At 36.8% G+C, this 23,066-nt stretch overlaps 1 protein-coding gene across 3 annotated transcripts in view; it reads left to right on the forward strand.

The window, feature by feature from the left end:
• The window catches only part of PRMT9 (protein arginine methyltransferase 9), a 38,636-nt gene extending 16,999 nt beyond the window's left edge, over window positions 1-21,637 (forward strand). For all 3 annotated transcript variants that reach the window (XM_004758029.3, XM_004758030.3, XM_045078335.1), the window contains 6 exons: window positions 933-1,125; window positions 2,708-2,891; window positions 6,605-7,319; window positions 16,426-16,579; window positions 20,829-20,951; window positions 21,251-21,637. In XM_004758029.3, the coding sequence (XP_004758086.1) occupies window positions 933-1,125; window positions 2,708-2,891; window positions 6,605-7,319; window positions 16,426-16,579; window positions 20,829-20,951; window positions 21,251-21,466 (1,585 nt within the window). In that variant the 3' untranslated portion in view covers window positions 21,467-21,637. The remainder of the gene's footprint in view (window positions 1-932; window positions 1,126-2,707; window positions 2,892-6,604; window positions 7,320-16,425; window positions 16,580-20,828; window positions 20,952-21,250) is intronic.
• Window positions 21,638-23,066: the final 1,429 nt, after the last annotated feature.

Here is a 23,066-nt window from a genome sequence, read left to right on the forward strand (position 1 = left end):
TGACACCATAGATTATTTTGACTGTTTTGAATTTCGTACAAGTGGGATCATACAGAGTAAGTTTTTTTGTGCCTGACTTCTTTTTTTCAACATCCCTGTTCACGGGTGTATAGTTTGCGCTTTCTCATTCATGTATAGTATACCAGTGGATGAATATACCCAAACTTTTGCTTTTACTGATGATGGATATTTAGGTGATATCTAGTTCCTTGATTATTGGAAATAGTACATCTGTAAGCATTCTTGAGCATTCTTTTGGTGATTGTGTGTATGAATTTTTGTTGGCTTATTCCCAGAAGTAGGAAAGCCAAATACCTTGAGGTTCCTATATTAGGAGTGAATCTAGAATGGTTATGTTCAGCTTAAGTAGGTACTGTGAAAAGTCCTCCAAAGTGATCTTACTAATTTTATACTCCTGCCAATAGTGTATGAGATGGTATCATCACCAACTCTTGGTATTGACTTTTTCCCAGTTCTAGTGGTTGTGTAGGTGTTAACTTCATTTCCCTGGTGACTAATGCATGCTTATTGGCAATATGTTCTTTTGTGAAGTGTCCGTTTACGTCTTTTGCCCATTTTTTCTTAAGCTGTAGACATTTGAAGGTTTATTTTGGATATGAGCCCTTTTTTGAATAGATGTTTTATAAATTGCTTCTACTCAATGTGCCTTTGTACTTTTTTAAAGCTGAGTAGCTTTTGATGAAAAGAGTTTTTAAATTTTATTATAGACCTATTTGTCATTTGTTTTGCTTTATAGTTAGTGATTGTATATGTAATTGTGTTTAAACTTCTGTCAGTAAAGTGACTTCATTTTTATGTTTATTTTTTCTGGATTCAGTATTAGATGGTGTTACTTGATTCTATAACAAAAAACAAAACAAAGAAAAGAAAACATCTTTCTCCCTTCCCCTTCTCATTTTCCCTTCTACCAGGGTGGGTACTAAGAATGTTGCTGGGATCTGTTTACCAACAAACGTGAAATTTCAGAGTCCAGCTTGTTCTTCTGTAGATACTGAAGAGACAGTTGAACCATATACAACTGAAAAGATGAGTCGAGTTCCTGGCGGGTATTTGGCTTTGACAGAGTGCTTTGAAATTATGAGAGTAGATTTCAACAATCTTCAGGTAAAAAAAAAAAAAAGAAAAGAAAAAGTTCACTTATAATTTTTGAGCATTAAATTTCAAGCATTCTTTAAAGTAATACATAGGACAGTCTTATTTTATGAATTTACATGGGATTCTACTTACTACATATAAGGAAAATGATTTAATTATAATCAGTATTTTCTCCTGAAATTATGTACTTACTTTAAATACATAGGAAAAAAAAATCCCTAAGGTTTGTTGGGAATGTATAATGTGACAGGTGCTTTCACATGTGTTCTTAGATGGTTTTTACAACAGTGTTGCAACTATAATTATAGTTAAGATTATCCTTGTGCTATATAGGTGAGGGAATTGTTTCTTACATTAATTTTCCCCAAATTATGCAGGTGTGAATGCAAGAGTTATAACCTAGAGCTTTCTGACTTTCTCAATGTCATGCTGCCATTTTAGCTTAACCATATTCCTTGAATAGAACAGTAACCCAGATCTCTGGATTGTATCTGTATCAGGGTGATCACCCAAATCAGTTGCCCAGAAATGAGAGGTTCCCAAGACATGGGACTTTCAGTTTTAGACTCGGACAGTCTTGGGCAAACCAGGACAAGTTGGTCCCTATGTCTCTATCTGTGTATGTATTGGTGGGTGGTGGGCAGATATGCTGCATAAAAAAAATGCCCAAGGAAATTGAGAAAGGTTACACAGAGTCCTTCCTTCTCTGAAGATATTAAGGTTAGATGAGATGTGTCTGGGGACAGAAGACTTTGTGAGGGCCATTATAGCCTGTGATCTTTACAATTCATAAATTTAATATAATTTAATCCCCTACTAATTGTTACTAGGTTCTTCTTAAGGTGGTTTGGAGCTGTATTAACACTTTGACATTACTTACTGAAGCTGAGCTTCAAGACCATTTCATTTCTGATGTAACTGTTACAGTAGGGAACAATATAGTTATAGTTGCTAAATACTCCAAAGCTGTTGTTTTCTTATTTTGAGCTTTTCTTATGTTAATTTTTCTTTGCCACAGTTTAAAAGAAAACAACACTTTAGTTAGGCTTTAATTTGGAAGTAGTATTTACTTGTTTAACACTTTCAAGTAATAAAGAAGAAAAGAAACAGTGTATGTCTTCCTTTTTAAAATCTAGGTCCTATTTTCCCCAGACCACGAGTTTGAGGTACATATTTTCAGACCTGCTTTTCTATTCTTCTAAACACACACACACACACACGCACACTTTTTAAAAATAAAATCCCTGTTTGTTTGCCACTTGCTGCCTTCATTCAACAGTACATCATGAACTTCTTTCTTTTTCCTTTTTTTTTCTTGTCATGGACTTCTTTCTACATCAGTATTATGTATCTGCCTCATTGTTTTTAATAGTTACACAGTATTCTACAATGATAGATGGGAGCTTTTCATCCAGTATGCCTCAAGTGGCTATGGGTGTATAAGGATATTTATTGATTTTCCTAAGGATGCTGGGCAGATGTGAGAATTTTACAGAAATGGAAAGTGGTATGATATTGGTGATATGATATATACATATTAAATATATATTAAATATATAAAATGTTTTCATTCCTTTTGTATTTTTGTCAGGAATTAAAAAGTCTTGCAACTAAGAAACCTGGTAAAATTGGTATTCCTGTTATTAAAGAAGGCATACTAGATGCTGTTGTGGTTTGGTTTGTACTCCAGCTTGATGATGAACATAGTTTATCCACAAGTCCTAATGAGGAAACATGTTGGGAACAAGCTGTCTACCCTGCACATGACCTTGCAGGTATATCTTATCTAATTGTTGTTTGTTTGCTTTTTAAAATCTTGTTGCTTTAGTCCTGTAAGCATTTGAATTAGTGTAAAAAAATTTACTTTGAATAAGAAATTTCCAGTCAAGGGAGATTGGTTAAATTTTTTAGGACTTACTTTTTATTGTTTTGAAAAAGATTTTATTTATGTGAGAGAGAAGAGAGCATTCAGGCTTGAGCAGGGGCAGGGATAGAGGGAGAAGCAAGCTCCCTGCTGAGCAGGGAGCCCATGCAGGGCTCAATCCCAGGACATTGTGATCATGATGGATCATAGCGGAAGACAGCTGCTTAAGAGGTTTGAGCCACCCAGGTGCCCCAGAACTTTCTTTTTTAAAAAAGTAGTTTTAAATAATTAATACATGTTTTAAGAAGAGAAATTAAAATGTAATTGCTGTATACCACTCAAAAATACCTATCATTGGGGTCCTGGGGTGGTTCAGTTGATTGAGTATCCGACTCTCAATTTTGGCTGGGGTCATGGTCTCGGGTCCTGAGATTGAACCCTGTGTAGCGCTCTGTGCTTAGCAGGAAGTCGACTTGGGATTCTCTCCTTCTCCTCTCCCATTGCTCGTATGCATGTTTTCTCAAATAAATAAATAAATCTTTTAAAAGTGTGATTTCTTTAGCTCAGATTACTCTGGTTATCCGTAGATAAGAGAAATGCTAGTCTGTTTGTTATAGAACAGTGAAAAAGTACTAGGGTAGGAGTTCTTGCTGCTTGTAGAATCTGTGGAGCCCCAGGTGATAAAAGTACGTGCGAGTGCGCACGCACACACACACACAAGAGAACAAAATTTTGCAGTTTTTGAGGGTTTATAAATTCATAGACTTCCCTAGAGAAGTCTGTTAAAGATATTTTTTGTATAGAATTTTTTTTACCAGCAGTATGGTGGATTTCAATATAGTTTACATAAGTTGTATTACATAGAAAAATTCTACCTTTTTAAAGTGGGGGCAGGTAATAAGTTTCTATTTTTGTGTAGTTTTCCTAGTCAAGGATCTAATTTGGCAAGATCGTTACATCTTGGAATGAGTATAGTTTTGTGGCTAGTATGGTGTTTTTGGAGCCAATCAGGTAGACTTGGATTCAGGTCTTGGCACTGCTGCTTACCGACTTCCTGGCTGACTTGCTGACTATGTCTGAGAGCTTTTATTATTTGATATACAAAAATAGGATGATGCTGCCTACCTTGCAGGATTGTTGTAGGGATTTTAAGAAATAATGGACAAGCATGCCTGGGTAGCTCAGTCAGTTAAGTGTCTGCCTTTGGCTCAGGTCATGATCCCAGAGTCCTGGGATCGAGCCCCAAGTTGGGCTACCTGCTCAGAGGGGAGCCTGCTTCTCCCTCTCCCTTTGCCCCTCCCCCTGCTTGTGTTTCCTCTCTCACTGTCTCTCTGTCAATTAAATAAATAAAATCTTTAAAAAAAAAAAAGTGTCTGCCTTCGGCTCTGGTCATGATCCTAGGGTCCTGGCATTGAGTCTGGCATTGGGCTTCTTGCCTGGCAGGGAGTCTGCTTCTCACACTGCCTGCCGCTCTACCGGCTTGTGATCTTTCTTTCTCTGTGACAATAAATAAATAAAATGTATCTTTAAAAAAAAAAATAATGGACGTAAAATGCATATCAGCCACATAGCAACTGGTACTCAGTTAGTAGCATTTTTTATTTGAGTTTATTAAAAATTTAATTCCAGTATAGTATATGGTATTATACTAGTTTCAGATAATCATTGTAATAATTGAGTAATTCTCTACATTACTCAGTGTTCATCATAAATACACTCTTAATCCTCTTCTCCTGTTTCACCCATCCATCTGCCCCCGCCCTTGGTAACCACCAGTTTGTTCTGTATAGTTGAGTCTGTTTTTTCATTTGTCTCTTTCTTTGTTCATTTATTTTTCTTAAATTCCACATGTGAATGTACTATGGTATTTGTCCGTTTCTGACTGACTTATTTCACTTAGCATTATGCTCTCTAGATCCATCCATTGTTGCAAGTGCAAGATTTCATTCTTTTTTATGGCTGAGTAATATTCTATCTATATACCACATCTTTTAGAAACATTTTTAAAGTTCCAGTTAACATACAGTGTATTTATTAGTTTCAGGTGTACAATATAGTGATTCAGTACTTCCATATACCACTGCTCATCACTTGCTCATCACAGCAAGTGCACTCCTTAATCCCCATATCCCCATCACCTGTTTAACTCATCCCCACACCCTCCCTTCTATACCACATCTTCTCTATCCATTCATCTATCATTGGACACTGGGCTGTTTCTGTACCTTGGCGATTGTAAATAAGGCTGCTATGAACGTAGGCATTAGTGTTGAATTAGTGTTTCCATATTCTTTTTGGTATTCATTTTCATTATTCATTCTCATATTCCACTACGCAGTAGTGGAATTACTGGGTCCTATGGTAATTACGGTAGTTGTGTTTTTGATTTATTGAGGAACTTCCATACTATTTTCCACAGTACTCCCACCAACAGTGCATAAGGGTTCCTTTGTCTCTGCATTGTTGCCTACACTTCTTGTTTCTTGTGTTTTTGGTTTTAGCCATTCTGACAGGTTTGAGGTTATACCTCATTGTGGTTTTGATTTGTATTTCCATGATGATGAGTGATTTTGATAATCTTTTCATGTGTTATTTTTTATTCTTTCTAATAGTTAGAAATGGGCTTTCTGCCTTTGGATGGGCTTTCTTCTTTTAATCTTTCCTAGGGAAAGGACATTTTATTTTTTATCTATTTAAGTTTATTTATTTTTAAAAAGATTTTATTTATTTATTTGACAGAGAGAGATCACAAGTAGGCAGAGAGGCAGGCAGAGAGAGAGAGAGGGGGAAATGGGCTCCCTGCTGAGCAGAGAGCCCAATGTGGGGCTCAGTCCCAGGACACTGAGATCATGACCTGAGCCAAAGGCAGAGGCTTAACCCACTGAGCCACCCAGGCACCCCGGGAAAGGACATTTTAAATGTGTAAACAAGAATAACCTATATTTGCAACTGGTTCTAAAGCTGATAAGAAGGAATTGTGATTATACATTTACATTTAAATTTTTACCGAGTTTGAAAGCTCACGGATAAGAGCATGATATAGTCTTTATTGTAGGACTTAATCCTTCCTTATATTATCAAATTCTTAAACATTCAAGTGTCTAAATATTTATAGTTAGAAATATATTCTATTAAATCCTGCCTTGTTCTTCTGGAAATTTCTTAGAGAAAAGAATATCCCTTTAAGCTAAGGTGAGGGTTTGATTATTGACCCCTTTCATTTATCTTTGTTATTGTTGGCTTCATTACTGAAGAAGATTAAGAGTCCCCTGGAACCCTTCCCCCACCCCCTAATATGGAGATGATGATAGCTAGTGATTGCACTAAGAGCACTGTAGTACTACTGGTTGGAGTCTAATAGTAGAGATCTTGAATCTAATCTCTCTGTTATGCTATAAGTTAATTGTCTTCAAATTTAAGTTTTTGGCTAAGAAAGCTGGAGCGATTTTTCCTGGTTTTTGTAGGAAATGAATGAATTAATTCACTTAATTCTATTAAATCAATAGATGTAATCTTTCCTATAGTGATTTCAGAATAGGGGAGGGTGGGGGAGTTTGTATGATCCTCAGACTTATAAATATATTCATCAATTACAATTGTTTTCTTTCTTACTATTTTATGGAGACTACCGGATAAAACGTGGGGACCATGTGATGATGGAAGTGTCTTGTCAAGATTGTTACTTAAGAATCCAGAATATCAGTGTTTTTGGTCCAGAATGTGAATTGGATACTGGAAAAAATTTTACCAAAAATAAAGACTTGCTCACGTTAGGAAGTGAGGCTGAACTCTGTAGTGCCCTGGCTAACCTTCAGACCAGTAAACCAGATTCTGTGGAGCAGACATGTGTATTGGAATCCACAGAAATTGCTTTGCTTAATAACAGTGTCTATCATGAAGGCTTTAAGATGGCAATGAAAAAAGTATTGTCTTCATTGACTCCAGAGAAACTGTGTCAGGCCATGGATACTCAGTGTCAGAATGAGATGAGCTGTGGAAGTGAAGAGAGTAATTCTCAAGAGATTGTTCCTGAACCTTTCTATGTGTTAGATGTGTCTGAAGGCTTCTCTATTCTGCCCATAATTGCTGGCACACTTGGGCAGGTTAAACCTTACAGTTCTGTGGAAAAAGACCAGCATCGTATCACTCTGGACCTCATATCTGAAGCCAATCACTTTCCTAAAGAAACACTTGAGTTTTGGTTAAGGCATGTGGAAGATGAATCTTCTGTGTTGCAAAGGCCAAAATCAGACAAGTTGTGGAGTATAATCATATTGGATGTCATTGAGCCATCTGGGCTCATTCAGCAGGAAATAATGGAAAAAGCAGCAATATCCAGGTAAAACACAAAATATAATTTTTGGTTTTTGAGCTTAAATTCATGTAAATTCTTTTATTCTTTAATGGCGTAGTTGTACAAATGAGTCATGATCACGTATGTTCCTTAAACATTGCTTTTCAGGATATGTGACATTATCCCTTTCTCTTTGTGTGCATGTCAGTACTCATTTTTTTTTCATCTAAAGGATATCCTTCTCTATAGGTGTGAAGGAGAGAGCCTGCTTTGGGATTGGACTGCCTGTATATAGTATAGAGAATTAAGTAGAGGTTTATAAGAACAGAAAAGATATTCAGGGTAAATAAGGAAAAAATAAAATCTCATCTTTATGATATAAGAAATATCTCTAATGGGGCACCTGGGTGGCTCAGTCAGTAAAGTGTCTGCCTTTGGCTCAGGTCATGATCCCAGGGTTCTGGGATCGAGTTCCAAGTCGGGCTCCTTGCTCAGTGGGGAGCTGGCTTCTCCCTCTTCTTCCATCTCATGCTCTCTCTAGCTGTCTCTGTCATTATCTTTGTTTCTCTCTCTCAAATAAATAAATAAATAAAATCTTAAAAAATACCTTTAAGAAACATATAGTACACATTTGATGGTATATTGGTAGAGTGAAGTGCTTCTTATAAACAAGTCCCAGTCCTCTTAGGTCTTAAAATCTTTATTTTATAATACAGTTTTCTCTCCAAGGTATTTTCCCTTCAGTGTTGGTTGGTGGAGGCAAAAATTGACCCCATATTTAATATTGAAAGCAAATTCAATTAAGCTTCACAGTCCTTTAGATGTGCTGCTCAGATCTGAGTGCCTATTGGCCATTTGTATATCTTCTTTGGGAAAATGTCTCTAAAGGTTCTCTGCCAATTTTTGAGTCAGATTTTTTTTTTAATTGAGTTTTAGGAATTCTCTGTGTATCTGGATATTAATTGCTTATCAGATAATTGACATATTTTCTCCCATTCTGTGGGTTGGTTTCCTTTTTACTTTATTGAGAGTGTCTTTTGATATGCAGAAATTTAATTTTTTGATACAGTCCACTTTGTTTTTTGTTTTACTTTTGTTGCCTGTTTTCGGTGTCATTTCCAAGAAATTATTGTCAAATGCTATGGTCTAAAGCTATTCTCTTATGTTTTCTTTTAAAGGTATTTATAGTTTTAGGTCTTATATTTAGATCTTTGATCCATTTTGATTTAATTTTTGTATATGGCATACAGCTAGGGCCCAGCTTCAGTCTTTTGAGTATGGTTATCATATTAGTAGAAAAGATATCCATTCCACATTGAATGGTCTTTTTTTTTTAAAGATTTTATTTATTTATTTGACAGAGAGAGAGAGAGTGAGGGCACAAGTAAGCAGAGGGGCAGGCAGGGAGAGGGAGAAGCAGGCTCTCCACTGAGCAGGGAGCCCCATGTGGGGCTCCATCCAGGGCCCTGGGATCATGACTTGAGCCAAAGGCAGTCGCTTAACCGGCTGAGCCATCCAGGCGCCCCTCACATTGAATGGTCTTGACAGCCTTGGCAAAAACTATTTTAGCATATATGTAAAGATTTATTTCTGAAGTCTTTAGTTCCATTTCATTGATCTGCATATCTGGTCTTTATGCCACTACCATCCTATTCTTTATAATAAGCTTTATAATAAGTGTGTTTTTAAGCAGCTAAGCCTTTTTTTGTTGTTGTTGTGATGGTAAAAAAAACATTAAATTTATTATCTTAACCATTTTAAAACAATATTTTATTTATTCATTAGAGAGAACATGGTAGGGGAGCAGTGGGAGAGGGAGAAGCAGACTCCCCACTGAGCAGGGAACCAGATGCAGGAGGCTTAAACCCAGGACCTGAGCCAAAGGCAGATACTTAACTGACTGAGCCACCAAGGCATTCCTAGGTGGAAAAATCATAAAACCATCATAACCATTAAAAATCATTTAATGATTGGGGCGCCTGGGTGGCTCAGTGGTAAAAGCCTCTGCCTTCGGCTCAGGTCATGATCCCAGGGTCTTGGGATCGAGCCTCGCATCGGGCTCTCTGCTCCGCAGGGAGCCTGCTTCCTCCTCTCTCTCTGCCTGCCTCTCTGCCTACTTGTGGTCTGTCTGTCAAATAAATAAAAATCTTTATAATAAAAAAAAATCATTTAATGATTAACCATTAAAAATGTTTAAAAATCATAACCATTTTTAGGCATACAGTTTAGTAGTACTAAGGTGTATTCACATTATTGTACAACAGATCTGTAGAACTTTTTCATCTTTGAAAACTAAAACTATAAGCAACTTAAACTATAAACTATAAACTCCTTGCTGGCAACCCCTTAGCAACCACCTTTCCAATTTCTGTTTCTATTTTTGTTGAGTACTTTAGATACTTCATATGTAGAATCATATGGTATTTGTCTTATGTAACTGATATATTTCACTTACCATAATGTCCTTAAGGTACATCCATGTTATAACAGGTAGCAGGATTTCCTCCCCTTTTTTTTTTTTAACTGCCTAATATTCCACTGTATGAAGATGCCCGTTTCATTAGCCATTCATCTGTTGTTGGACATTTGAGTTATTCTGCCTTTTAGCTACAGTCAGTAATGGTGCGTGAATATGAGTATTCATATATCTCTCTGAGAGTCTGCTTTCAATTCTTTTCATATGTATCTAGGGGTGTGGTTGAGTCATGGTAATTCCGACTTCAGTGTTGCAGCTTCCTTGGTGTTATGGCAAGTCATGGTACTAGAGGTCACCCTAATGTCTCTCTGTGGTACTGCACACCCTGTGCTCCTTAACCAAGCCAAGTGATCTCCTTTGTCTATCAGAGATCCCAAACTGAATCCCATTTTTTTGTCACTGCTTAGTTTCATGCAAGAGAGAAATGAGTCCCTTGGACAGCCCCCCACCCAAAGTCATAATGTTGGATATATGCTCCAACATTTTTTTGGAGCATATATCTTTTCTTCCCAACAAGAAACAAGGAATTGGGAGTTCTCTCTTGATTGTACTATGCTGTATGTGCTTGGGAAAGGGACTATGGCAAGTAAATGTGATACATTTTCCTACCATTTTCCATGTCGTTCTTTCTGGCTGTGCACTGGCCTGGGGTGTAGGAACCTCCTAACTGGTTTCTAGATATCTCAGAAACAGTTTAGTCTGTGTGTTTTTGTTAAGTGTCTTTGGGGAGAGGTAAGTTGGAGGCTTCCTATTCACCGTTTTGCTTATATGGTCATTTTCCCTGTACTTTGTAATAAGTTTTGAAATGGTAAGTGTAAAAACCTCCAACTTTGTTTTTGTTTTTTTCAAGATTGTTTTGGCTATTCTGGATCCCTTGAAATTCCGTATGAATTTTAGGATGGTGATTTTTCTGTTTCAGTAAAAAATGCTGTTGGGATTTGATAGGGATTGCCTGAAATCTATATAGCTCACTTTGAGTAGTATTTATATTTTAACAACATTTTCTTCCAGTCCATGAATGTGGGATGTCTTTCAGTTTATTCAAAAAAACAAAACTCAAAACAAAAAAACAAAAAAAACAAAACCCTCCCCCCAAAAAACCCCTCTATTTATTTATGTGAGAAAGAGGGAGTGCATGTATGCGCAGGCGTGGGGAGGCGGGGTGGGGGGCACAGAAGGAGAGGGACAAGCAGACTCCTCACTGAGCAGGGAGTCTGACATGGGGCTCAATCCCAGGACCCCAGAATCATGACTTGAGTCGAAGGCAGATACTTAACTGACTGAGCCATGCATTTGCTTCTATTTGTGTCTTTCCAGCAATGTCCGTAGTTTTCAGCTTACAACTCTTTAACCTGCTTAGTTAAGTTTATTCCTAAGTTGATGCTATTATAAGTGGGATTGTTTTCTTAATTTCTTTTTTTGGATTGTTCATGCTAGTTTTAGAAATACAACTAATTTGTGTGTGTGTATTGATTTTATATCCTGCAACTTTGCTGAATTTATTATTTGTAACATTTTTGTGTGGAATCTTTAGGAGCTTCTAAATATATGATAATGTTGTCTATGAGCAGAGATAATTTTACTTCTTCATTTCTAGTTTCGATGCCCTTCATTTTTCTTGCCTGATTGCTTCCTTTAGGACTTCCAGAGACTATGTTGAATGGAGGTAGCGAAAGTGGGTGTCCTTGTCTTGTTTCTGATCTTAGTGGGAAAGCTTTCAGTCAGTCACATTTTATTTAAATGGAACCTTTAAAGGATTTTTAAAAAAGTTATAAAAACAATTTAGCAGACAATGTGTTCTGTGTTATAATAGAGGGAAACAACTTATGTAAAGCTACCAACTCCTCTTCCCTGTGTTTCTTAGTAGGGGGAGGAGTCCAATTAGCATTTTGAGTGGGACAGTTCTTTTGTTTTTTTGTTTTTGTTTTCTTCTTTCTTTTTTTTTTTTTTTTTCACAGTTCTTATATAGGAGTGTCTTATAGATTGCAGGATGTTTGGCATCTCTAGGCACTAAATGCTAGAAGCACCTGTCATCATTGTTTTAACCAGTATTCTTTCCTCTCCTCCAAATACTTTCTGAGGAACAGTGGGGAACCAGTGGTTCTTTCCTTTAGCCCAAGCTATTGTACATCCTCCTTACCTGACTTATCTTGATTCTGGGGCTAGAGGTATGCAGATACTTTCACACAGGCTTGCTGTTACTACTTTAGCCTCTAACAAAGAGGAGGTCTCATGCCTGGGAAACAGGGTGCAATTAGTGATTGGGAGAATAAATTATGTCTGGGATAAGGGATCTCTCTCACTGGAACTCCTCTCAGACACCATCCCTCTCCAACTGCCCCCCCGACCCCGGCAAAGCGAGGGAAAATGAGTCATTTCACAGATTTCAGTATGTAGTTTCTAATTACTTTCGTAGTTATTGTTGTAAAATGTTTAGTCATACTAAATTAGGAGAACTTTTTTTTGGTACTTTTTTTTATTAAATTTAAACCCATTTAAAAACATCTTGTGTTGGGTTACAAAGAAACTGAAGGATTTCTTCTCTTCAGAATTTTTTGCCATTTATGGTTAAACTTTTGAGTTGGAATGTATTTTTTCACCCCTGAAGGCACAGATGGTTTAGAAGTGCTATTTGGCTTTGAAGAAGATTCCATTGAGGAGTCTGGCAGCTCCAGTGGCATAAGTGACAACAAAACAATGTCAGTAAAGCTAAGCATAGTTGCAAGGCGATTACTGTTTTATCTAACGTAACTAAGAAGCCTTTCTGTTAGGACAGTAATATTGAGTTAAGGATTTGTACAAGATTTTAGATTAAAATAATGGGACTACAGCCTTTTAAAATAATTTCATATACTGCCTTTGTGTAGTATTTATCTCTGGCATAGTCATTAGTACTTGATTCAGCCTTTTATAACTTTTTTAAGGTTCAGCAAGTAAAATTTTGATACTTTGTTTGGTTTGATTTTCTGAAATGATTTTAAGTATTGCCCTGCCTTCCTCTTTCCCATAGATTTTTATGGTTAGAAGGTTGACTTTTAACCTGTGTGCTTTTTCAGCTTGCAGATTTCATAGTACAGTAACCCTCTTGTGTTTTTTGGTGGGGTGGAGGGGATTAGTCAAGCAGCATAAAGCGCTGTGGCTATCTGTCATTTGAGATCTTGTGCCCTTAAAAAAAAATTAGATCTGGTTCTATTTATTTATTTATTTAATAGATTTTATTTATTTATTTGACAGAGGGAGATCCTAAGTAGGCAGAGAGGCAGGCAGAAATAGAGAGGGAAGCAGGTCCCCCGCTGAGCAGAGAGCGCAATGCGGAACTTGATCCCAAGGACCCTGAGATCATGACCTGAGCCGAAGGCAGAGCCTTAACCCACTGAGCCACCCAGGAGCCCCTGATCTGTTTCTATTTAAACAGATCACACAATTAGCAAATAACTTGAGAAAAATTTAGCAATATGAATTTTCAGATTTAAACCTGATCTATTTGAGGAAAACAGGTTTCTTCAGTTTTTTGGAAGGTAAATTTTTATCTGGTTTGCTAAAGACATAGGAATTTTGTTAAGAGCTATGTAATTTTACTAATTCTAGAGATTAATTTCTACTAGAATTTACCTAAAAAATTAGAAGTTGATAGGACAGCAGTAACGAAAATAAGCAAAGCATTGGGGTCAGGATGGAATCCTTTTTTAGGCTAGTCTGTACTATATAGGATTTATTACAATGTAAATGATTATGTACTTATATTTACTGAAGAGAGATTATCCTGATTTAGGATCATGACTTGTCTCGTTATATTTACGAATCATCTCTAACTTCCTTGCTGATTCTGTGTTCTTCAAATGATCTGGTTATGACATGGCTTCTGATTAGCTAGCTAATCTTTAGAGAGAGCTGTTACAAGAACAGTCTGTTTACTTATTGTAAACTTTTCCATCAACTTTTTATCTTGAAATATTTCAAAATTTCAAACTTAAGAAAAATTGCAACAGTGAAAACAAGACTGCTGTTTTGTCTTTATAACCTTCACTCTTTAACATTTAGTGTGTATCTCCTTAGAACAAAGGCTTCCTCCCCTACATATCACAATAAAATCACACTCAGGAAACTTAGCATTGATAAAATGCTATTGTTTAATATGTAGTCTATATTAAAATTTCCCCCATTGTCCCAGTAATATCCTATATTCCTTTTTCTTCTTCCCAATCTATGTTCTAATCAAGGGTCCTACGTTGCATTTAGTTGTCATGTCTTGTTATAATTTGCCATTCTGGTTTTAGATACAGTATTTTTAAATGGTTGAGAGAATCAGTTTAGTAAAAGACAGAAGAATTAGTGATTTGAAACTAATTTAGGAGCAGAAATGCCAACGTGGTTTGAGGAATGGGTGTTTTATATAAGTTTGTCAAGATTTTAATGACCCATTCAGGGAAACTACATAGCATAAAATTTTAGTAATTTGTAGGATAAATGTTTTTTAGTAATTTTAGTAACTTGTAGGATAAATGTCTTGGCAAAACCAGACCTTAGCCTTGTGTTATTATAAATAGATCCTTACTAATCCTGTGTATTTAAGAGGAAAAATTTACTATCAGAGATACATATGATAATATGAAGTCCATTTGTCTATAAATAGCCTGTCCTAGAAGTTCAGGTAGAAACCAGCTTAGAATGTTCAGTAAAAATGAGGGATTTAATGTGTGACTGTAAATGTGGCAAATGAAAATAATGACTTGGTTTAAAGTTCTTTAAAATATTCTCCCAACTGCTTCATTTGATGGTAGTAGAAGACCCACTTACTGCCTCGTGCTTCTCACAGCTGAGGAGTGAGGAAGCAAGACTGTATAGGTGGACATGGGAGCTGCCTTGGTTTAAGATCCCTAAACTTCACATAGGAACTAATACCTCCTATAGGTGTAGCAATAGGAAAACTTGGTTGCAAGATAACCACCCTCAGGGAAGCCGAAAGATGATACAGCTTCCCATCAGGCGCTTATAGTTTGTTCATGGTTCTCTCAGTCTAGATGCATTCTGCGTACTAAGAGGCAATTAAAAAAACTTTGTCCTAAGCAGTGTTGCTGATCACACTAAGATGGCTGATATTCTTCCTTTATGGGATTTCCAGGGAATCAAAAGATGAACCCAAGATCACTTGTAGGAGGAGAATGGGTTTTGTTAACCCTTTACTATCACTCTTCCTAACGTCCTTTACTAGAACATTTTAATTTTTAATTACATTTTTTTCTTTCAGTGTTGAACTTTTTGTTTTGAAATAATTTCAGACTTACAGAGAAGTTAAAGAATAACAAAAAACTTTTAACAACAGCAGCAAAAAAGAATTTTTAACATACACCTTATAGCCAGATGCACAAACTGTTACTATTTTGCCACATTTGTTTTATTATTCTCTCTCAACTATTTAATATTTTTTAAAAGATTTTATTTATTTATTTGACAGAGATAACAAGCAGGCTGAGAGAGAGGGGGGAGCAGAGAGCCCAACATGGGGCTCGATCCCAGGACCCCGGGATCATGACCTGAGCTGAAGGCAGAGGCTTCGACCCACTGAGCTACCCAGGCGCCCCCTCTCTGAACTATTTAGAATAAGTTCCAGATATTACGTTCTCTTACCCCTAAATACTTTGGTGTATATTTCTAAGAACAAGGATATTCATTTATATAACCATCATATAGTTGTCAAAATCAGGAAGGATGGCCACAATATCTATGTTTAGTGTACAGTCTTTCTCAGATTTCACCATTTGTTGCAGTAGTATCAGTTACAGCTTTTTTTTTTGTTTCTGGTTCAGAATTCAGTTGAGGATCACATACTGCATTTAATTGTCCTCTTTAGTCTCCTTAATTCTGTAACAGTTCTGAAGTTTTTCATGACATAAACAGTTTTGTAGAGTGTAGGCCATTTATTTTTTAGAATGTTCCTCATTTAAAAAAAAAAAGATTTATTTATTTATTTGACAGATGGAAATTACAAGTAGGCAGAGAGGCAGGCAGAGAGAGAGAAAGCAGGAAGCAGGCGCCCTGCTGAGCAGAGAGCCTGATGTGGGGCTCGATCTCAGCACCCTGGGATCATGACCTGAGCGGAAGGCAGAGGCTTTAACCCACTGAGCCACCCAGGTGCCCCATTTTTTTTTTTTTTTTAATTAGGTTTGGATTATCCATTTTAGAGAGGAATCTTACGCAAGTCTTGTCACATTACGAGGCACATAGTATTGCTTTATTCCATTATTGTTGATGTAATAATTTAGATCAGTTGGTTTAAGTTGTATCTATCAAGTTTTTCCACCATAAATTGTTGTTTCCCTTTCTAATGAGTATGTCACTTGGGGGATGGGCAACACTTTGAGACTTTGTAATATCTTTTTCCTAATAAGACTTTCAATCACTAGTTTTAATATCAATTGATGATCTTCCTAAATCTAAAGACCTATCTTTAGGTCAGCCAGCTAGCTGGTGGTTTTTCTCTTCCATGGATCAGTGGCCACATTGACTTTTTGGGAAATTATTTCCAGTGGTTTACCACTCTGAACTACCAGTCAATAACATAAAGTCTATTAGATTCTGTACAATCTGTAGCCCACCAATTCATTCTGATTTAGTTATTGGCATTTATAAAATGTTGGGAAGCAAGTTGATTTTAAAATTTTTTTCCTTCTCTAGGTGTTTGCTACAATCTGGAGGCAAGATCTTTCCTCAGTATGTGCTGATGTTTGGGTTGCTTGTGGAATCACAGACACTGGTAGAAGAGAATGCTGTTCAAGGAACAGAACGCACTCTTGGATTAAATATAGCACCTTTTATTAATCAATTTCAGGTAAGTGTTTAGAAGTTCAGCCAGGTGGCTGTTACCCCCATCTACCTTATCTTTCTCTGTAGTTTTATTGAGAAAGTGTGTTTAGCTGGATTAGGATGGTAATCAGTGTCCTAGAGCAAAGGAATTTATGAGTGAAAATCAACCTAGAGATTAGAATAGTCGTCTGTTGTTTCTACTGACAAAAGGCTACAGATATTCCTCTGAACCATTCTTACAAGTGAAAAATAGGTTCCTAGATTTAGTCTTAAGAAAAAGGGTGCTTCTTGTCTAAAACAGGAGCAGCCAGAGAAAGACTGGCATTCTAAACATGAACTCTTAATTACATTGAAACTCAGGTTAGCAGGTGATAGGTATAAGCAGCTCATGTCTAGACAGTCAGACTGCTGTGAGTAGGAATGCAGGAGCTTAGGAAACTGGAGCTCAAGGCAAGGGGGTTAGTTGTTATTTGGGAAACAAGGACTCAAGATTTAGTGCTGGCAGAGGCATTAGCCTCAGAATACAAATTTGTGAGTTAAAATTGTGTGTGTGGGTGGAGTGTCTAAGGGAAGAGGTTTGGGGTTGAAGACAGAGGTAGGAAGTAGGTGGAATACTGATATGTAAGCCAAAGCAGAATTTTGGGAAGTAGATACATATTTAAAGAAGTGACGTCTAAAACTTTTGTCTAATGGCTATACATAGTAAAGCTTTGAATATACAGTTAGATCTGTGAATAGTACTTGCTCAGCAAATATAAGTTTTTTGAGAAAATGCTTTTTTTCCTAGGGCTGGCTAACTGAGATTTTAGTGTTTGTTTAATCTCAGATTTTGGAGAGTTTAATAAGGAGAATATACTTATCAGAAGACAGAAGTTTAGGAGCACCTGGCTATTTCAGTTGGAGGAGTGTATGACTCCTAATCTCAGAGTCTATATGTAGGGTATAGAGATTACTAAAAAATAAATCAATTAAAAAAAAAAGTTCTGGTTGTTTGTGTGGTTCAGAAATACCACTACCTCCTTTCTAGCTTATTACCCCTTGATTTTGGTGTCTATAATTCTTTGATTCCATCAGAATCTATGATATTTTGATCCTGCCATCATTTCACTGTATTTCCCATTTTATATCCTCTCTTCCTTAAGAGTGTGTATTCCATGGTCCATATACTTTTCATATACCCCTTCTCTTTAGTTTTTGTACTGGCCTAGGAAAATCCTACCTTGGTTAAATCCAGCTTTCTGCCTTTTCCACACCAGTAGCCCTGCAGCTGAGTACGCAGACTTTGGTCTCTCTTCTGCTTGTGACTACTCATCTCAAGAGGCAGGTTGCCTGGTAGTTTTACATTTCCTGGGCCACTTACTCATTTTCTTAGGTGATATTGTCTCCTCTCTTCTAATATGATAATTATCTGTTACATAGACAACTGAGTGAACCAATGAAACAAAATGAGAGGTGTTAAAAAAAAAAAACTACACAGTAGTCCTCCCTTATCTATGGAGGATACTTTCCAAGACCCACAGTGAAAACCACCAGATAGTACTGAACCTATCTATATTGTTTTCGTAAACATACCTATGATAGTTTAGTTTATAAATTAGGTAGAGTAAGAGATAACAATAACTAAAAATAGAATAATTATAATGTACTGTAATAAAGATTACAGGGATGTGGTCTTTTTCAGAATAGCTTATTGTACCATATTCACCCTTCTGTGATGACGTGGGATGATAAAATGCCTCTCGTATCCTCTCATTGGTATCCTAATGAGATCATGTGAGGGAAATGATGTAAGTGTTAGGTTACTATTGACTTGACAGTTTGTCAGGAGGAGGATCCTCTGCTTCTGGACCTTGGTTGACTGCTGGTAGCTGAAGCCATGGAAAGTGAAATCACAAAGAGGACTGTACAGAAAATAACAGAAATTTATTCATTCAACAAATGTGTACCATATTTGTGCTACTTTAGGTTTTGGGAATATAGCTGTGAATCTAAGAGATATGTTCCTGCACTCATGGAGGTGTTCAGATTGACAAACACAAGATAGATAATAAACTAGTAAAAAGATTAGAATGATGGTGGTTAAAAGTGCTATGAACATAAAGCAGCTTATGAGATAGGGAATGGGGGTATGTGATAAACTATTTTATATAGGTGATGACTAAGGAAAGGGCTTATGGGTAAGTGATATTTAAGCAGGGAACTGAAGAAATAAAGAAGCAAATCGTAAACAAGTTAAAGGACCAAAAAGTGCAGTGACCTGCGGCAAGAGCATGACTGGAGTGTTCAGAAACAGCAGGTCAGGTAAAAGATGCAGACAGAAAAGTATTAGGAGCCAGATCTTGTACAGCCTTTTGGTCCTATTTTACTCTAAAAAGGGTGGAAGATAAATGGCAGGTATTGAACGGAGGAATGACACCGTGTATATTGTTTTGAAAGTTATTGTGGTTACTGTGTTAGAAGTAAACCACTTGTGAGAGCAGGCAAAGGTATTATGGCAGTAATCCAGGTGAGAGGTGGTAGTGACTTATTTGGTAGCAATGTGGAGGTGGTGCAAAGTGTTGTGATTGTAGAGACATTGGAAGGTAGGTTGTGGTAGATAGTATGTGGGTATGAAAGCACCTGGAAGAATAGTCATCATCTACTGAAATGAGGAAAATAGCATGAGGATCATGTTGTATTCATGTGTTTGTGGGATCATTGAACAGTAGGAAAATAATTCAGAGAAAGATTGAGACTAGAGATAAAATTTGGTACTTAAATTTGATAGATGAAAAAAAGAATTGGTAGATGATATTTAAAGCCTGAGTGAATCACCTTGGGGCCATGTAGAAAGAACTGAACTCTAGAGAATTCATGAAATGATGAGCTTTAGATGGGAAAAGTAAGAATTAGCACAGATGCCAGGAGTGGCCAGGAGGCTAGGTTGAGAAACAGGAGTGAGGACAGACTATGAGGGTTAGAGGGCATGTGATGAGAGGTTACAGGAATCTAAAGCTTCTTCTGGTGATTGATACAAACAAGGATAAAGGGCAGGGAGTCCTGGAAATGGCATGGAACTGCTGTGTTGTTAAGGCAGGAAAGGTTAGATGCCTTCAAGGATGCCGAGGGGGAGAGATTGATAGATCTGTGTCCACTGCTTCACCATGCACAGTTGCTCTAATATTTTACTCAAAAGGAAAGAGGGTACTTTCTTTCTTTTTTTTTTTAAATCATTTCCCCCCCCAAAGATTTTATTTATTTGACACCGAGAGAGATCACAAGTAGGCAGAGAGGCAGGCAGAGGGGGAGGGGAAAGCAGGCTCCCTGTGGAGCAGAGAGCCCGATGTAGGGCTGGATCCCAAGACCCTGGGATCATGACCTGAGCTGAAGGCAAAGGCTTAACCCACTGAGCCACCCAGGCACCCCAAGAGGGTGCCTTTCAAAACAGGTTCCCTTTTTATTTCAAATGAAGAGACTAAAAGTTGCTAGTAGGAATGTTCCACTGATACTAATATTGATGGAACACATTATAGTGGTGGCTCTCAACCTTGACTGAACTTTCAGAACTACTGATACCTGGATCCCAACCCCAGATCAATCAGAGATGTGGCCTGAGCAGTTAGGGGCTTTTTATTTTTTTTATTTTTTATTTATTTATTTTTTTAAAGATTTTATTTATTTATTTGACAGACAGAAATCACAATTAGGCAGAGAGGCAGGCAGAGAGAGAGAGAGGAAGGGAAGCAGGCTCCCTGCTGAGCAGAGAGCCCGATGCGGGGCTTGATCCCAGGACCCTGAGATCATGACCTGAGCCGAAGGCAGAGGCTTTAACCCACTGAGCCACCCAGGTGCCCCTTAGGGGCTTTTTAAAACCTCTTCAGGTGATTTTAACTTGGCAGCCAAAGCTGAAAACCATTGCTTTATACAAATAAACTTTATTTTCCAAGTGAAATCCACTATTAATTATTTGGTTGAATTTGGCATATTTTCTCAAATAGTTGTACTGTTTGCTTATTAGTTCATCTTTCACACATAAGCACATCCTGGGTTTAAAATTTCTGGAGCTATTTCGCTTTAGTAAAAATTTGCGTTCATCCAAGACAAGATCTGTTGATAATTGAAAGTATTTAACCTATGAAGCCTTGGTTCTTTCATCCTTACAAAACTGGGAATTAAATGACGTATTAGGTGTATAAAGCATTATATCCTATTGATGCAAGTATGAAGTAAGCACTAGAGGGTACATGGCCACAAAAAGAATTGGAGTAAAACTGAAAAATTTGTATTTTCTTTAGGTACCTATACGTGTATTTTTGGATCTGTCCTCATTGCCCTGTATACCTTTAAGCAAGCCAGTGGAACTGTTAAGACTAGATTTAATGACTCCATATTTGAACACCTCTAACAGAGAAGTGAAGGTAATACAAAATGATTATTTTTTTCATATTTAGAATTATCTTAAGCTAGGTAATACTTAATGTACACAAAATAGTTTTTGCCACTTTCTTTGACAATTTAAATGTTGTTTTTTTCTAAACAATATCTTAAAAGGAGCTTGAGTAAATACCAGTGAATACAGTAGATTGGTATTAATTTGAATTGGGTGATTAAATCTTTATAAAATTTGGAGCTAAAATTTACTAAAAAAACAGACTTATTTATCCAGGTCTACTCTACTTACTCTGATAAAATTTTCATGATTTCTTAATTTTCATAGGTACACATTTGTAAATCTGGACAAGTGACTGCCATTCCCTTTTGGTATCATATGTACCTTGATGACGAGATTAGGTTGGATACTTCAGGTGAAGCCTCCCACTGGAAACAAGCTGCAGTTGTTTTAGAGAATCCTATCCAGGTGGAAATGGGAGAGGAATTAGTACTCAGTGTCCAGCACCACAAAAGCAGTGTCAGCATCACAGTAAAGCAATGAAGAGCAGTTTTCTAATGAAAAACTGTCCAGGTAGAGCAGCAAGTACACAATTCTGGTCTGAATTAGTAGTGGAATTGTAATGATAAAATGGGGGTATAAAGATTTAATTCCTTGTAATGATCAAGTATTTTTAAAAAATTGATTAATAAAGTATATTTAAAAGATCTTAAAGAGGAGCATTATTACAGAGATATTGTTGCAGACTTCCTTTCTCAAAAAGACTGTCAGTGATTTTCCAAATTAGCAGTTTGTTTTTATTGCTTGGTTGTACTTCACAGTGATTTCAATTTTGCTCAATACTCTAGTCTACACTCTAGCTATAATGATAAGGGATTTGAGTCCCACCTTCATTGTCCTATGCCAGTAAGTAGAGCAAAACTTTTAATTTTTAAGGTATCTTGGTTTCTTTGAGTCCAAACTTCTTAATTGGGATACATCAGAAAGTTGGCTGCCATTAAAGACTGAGGATTATGGTTACCTGTAAATTTGAAGCCTGCTTCTCTTAAATACTATACTTCTGAAACTCCTTGGGTTTTGTGTTTTGAGAATGCAGACTTCAATTAAGAATCTAAGCTGTATGCTAAATCTAAGAGAGTAAAAGTTAGGGATGAAGTAAAATCTATAGATGGCATTTTTCCTGGTCTACTTTGGCAAAAAAAATTTTAAAAAACTTGTAAATTCAAGAAAGAGCTAAACCCAAACCAGTGTTGTTAAAAATTTTGGTCTGAATGCATAGTAAGAAATATATAATTGGCCCAGATTTTAAAGACTTGCAACAGGGAGATTAATAAGATAATCGTGCCTTGTATTTACTGTGTGCTCTTTGTAAGGAAGCCACAAAAAAATTAAGATGCACTTTCTACATTGCCTATTCTCATCGCTTTACTTTAAATAGAAGTGTTTTTAAGAGTGGAAAGAATGAAGACTGCATTTAATTACTGTGAACCAGTACATAAATGTGAATGTGTGTGCATAAATATATGAAGCAAAGATTTTGAGAAAAATATTTATTCTTGCTATGTTAACAACCTACACTGGCACTTTCTAGATTTCAGTATATAATGTTAAACATCACCCGGTGGGTTGTGATTAGCAATTAGAGAAACTCCACCCTGAGTAATAAATGTCTCTGATATAGAACCTCCACATCTTCTGACTGTGGTTTAATGAGTAATTAAGAATACTCAGCCTAGCTTTGTTTGCTGACACCCTTAAAAGCACTAAGGAAAAGTAGACTCTATTTCTTTCTCTTTTTTTTTTTGAAAATATTTTATTCATTTATTTGTCAGAGGGAGAGAGAGAGAGAGAGAGAACACAAGCAGGGGGAGTAGCAGGCAGGGCAGGCAGGCAGAGGAAGAACCAGGGTCCCTTCCAAGGAAGGAAGGAGTTCAATGCAGGAATTGATCCCAGGACCCTGGGATCATGACCTGAGCTGAAGGCAAATGCCCAACCAGTTGAGCCACCCAGGCATCCCTAGACTCCATTTCTATCACAAGGTTCTTATTTATTCTCTTAGTCTTCTATCCAGCTTATTTTCATCTAAAAGTCATGGATAATCTGTTAATCTATTACCAGTGTTGCAAATAGGATTTTTAAATAG

The sequence above is a fragment of the Mustela putorius genome, unplaced genomic scaffold, assembly GCF_011764305.1.
Source record: "Mustela putorius furo isolate JIRA1106 unplaced genomic scaffold, ASM1176430v1.1 tig00000242_pilon_pilon_pilon, whole genome shotgun sequence".
Lineage (NCBI taxonomy): Eukaryota > Metazoa > Chordata > Mammalia > Carnivora > Mustelidae > Mustela > Mustela putorius.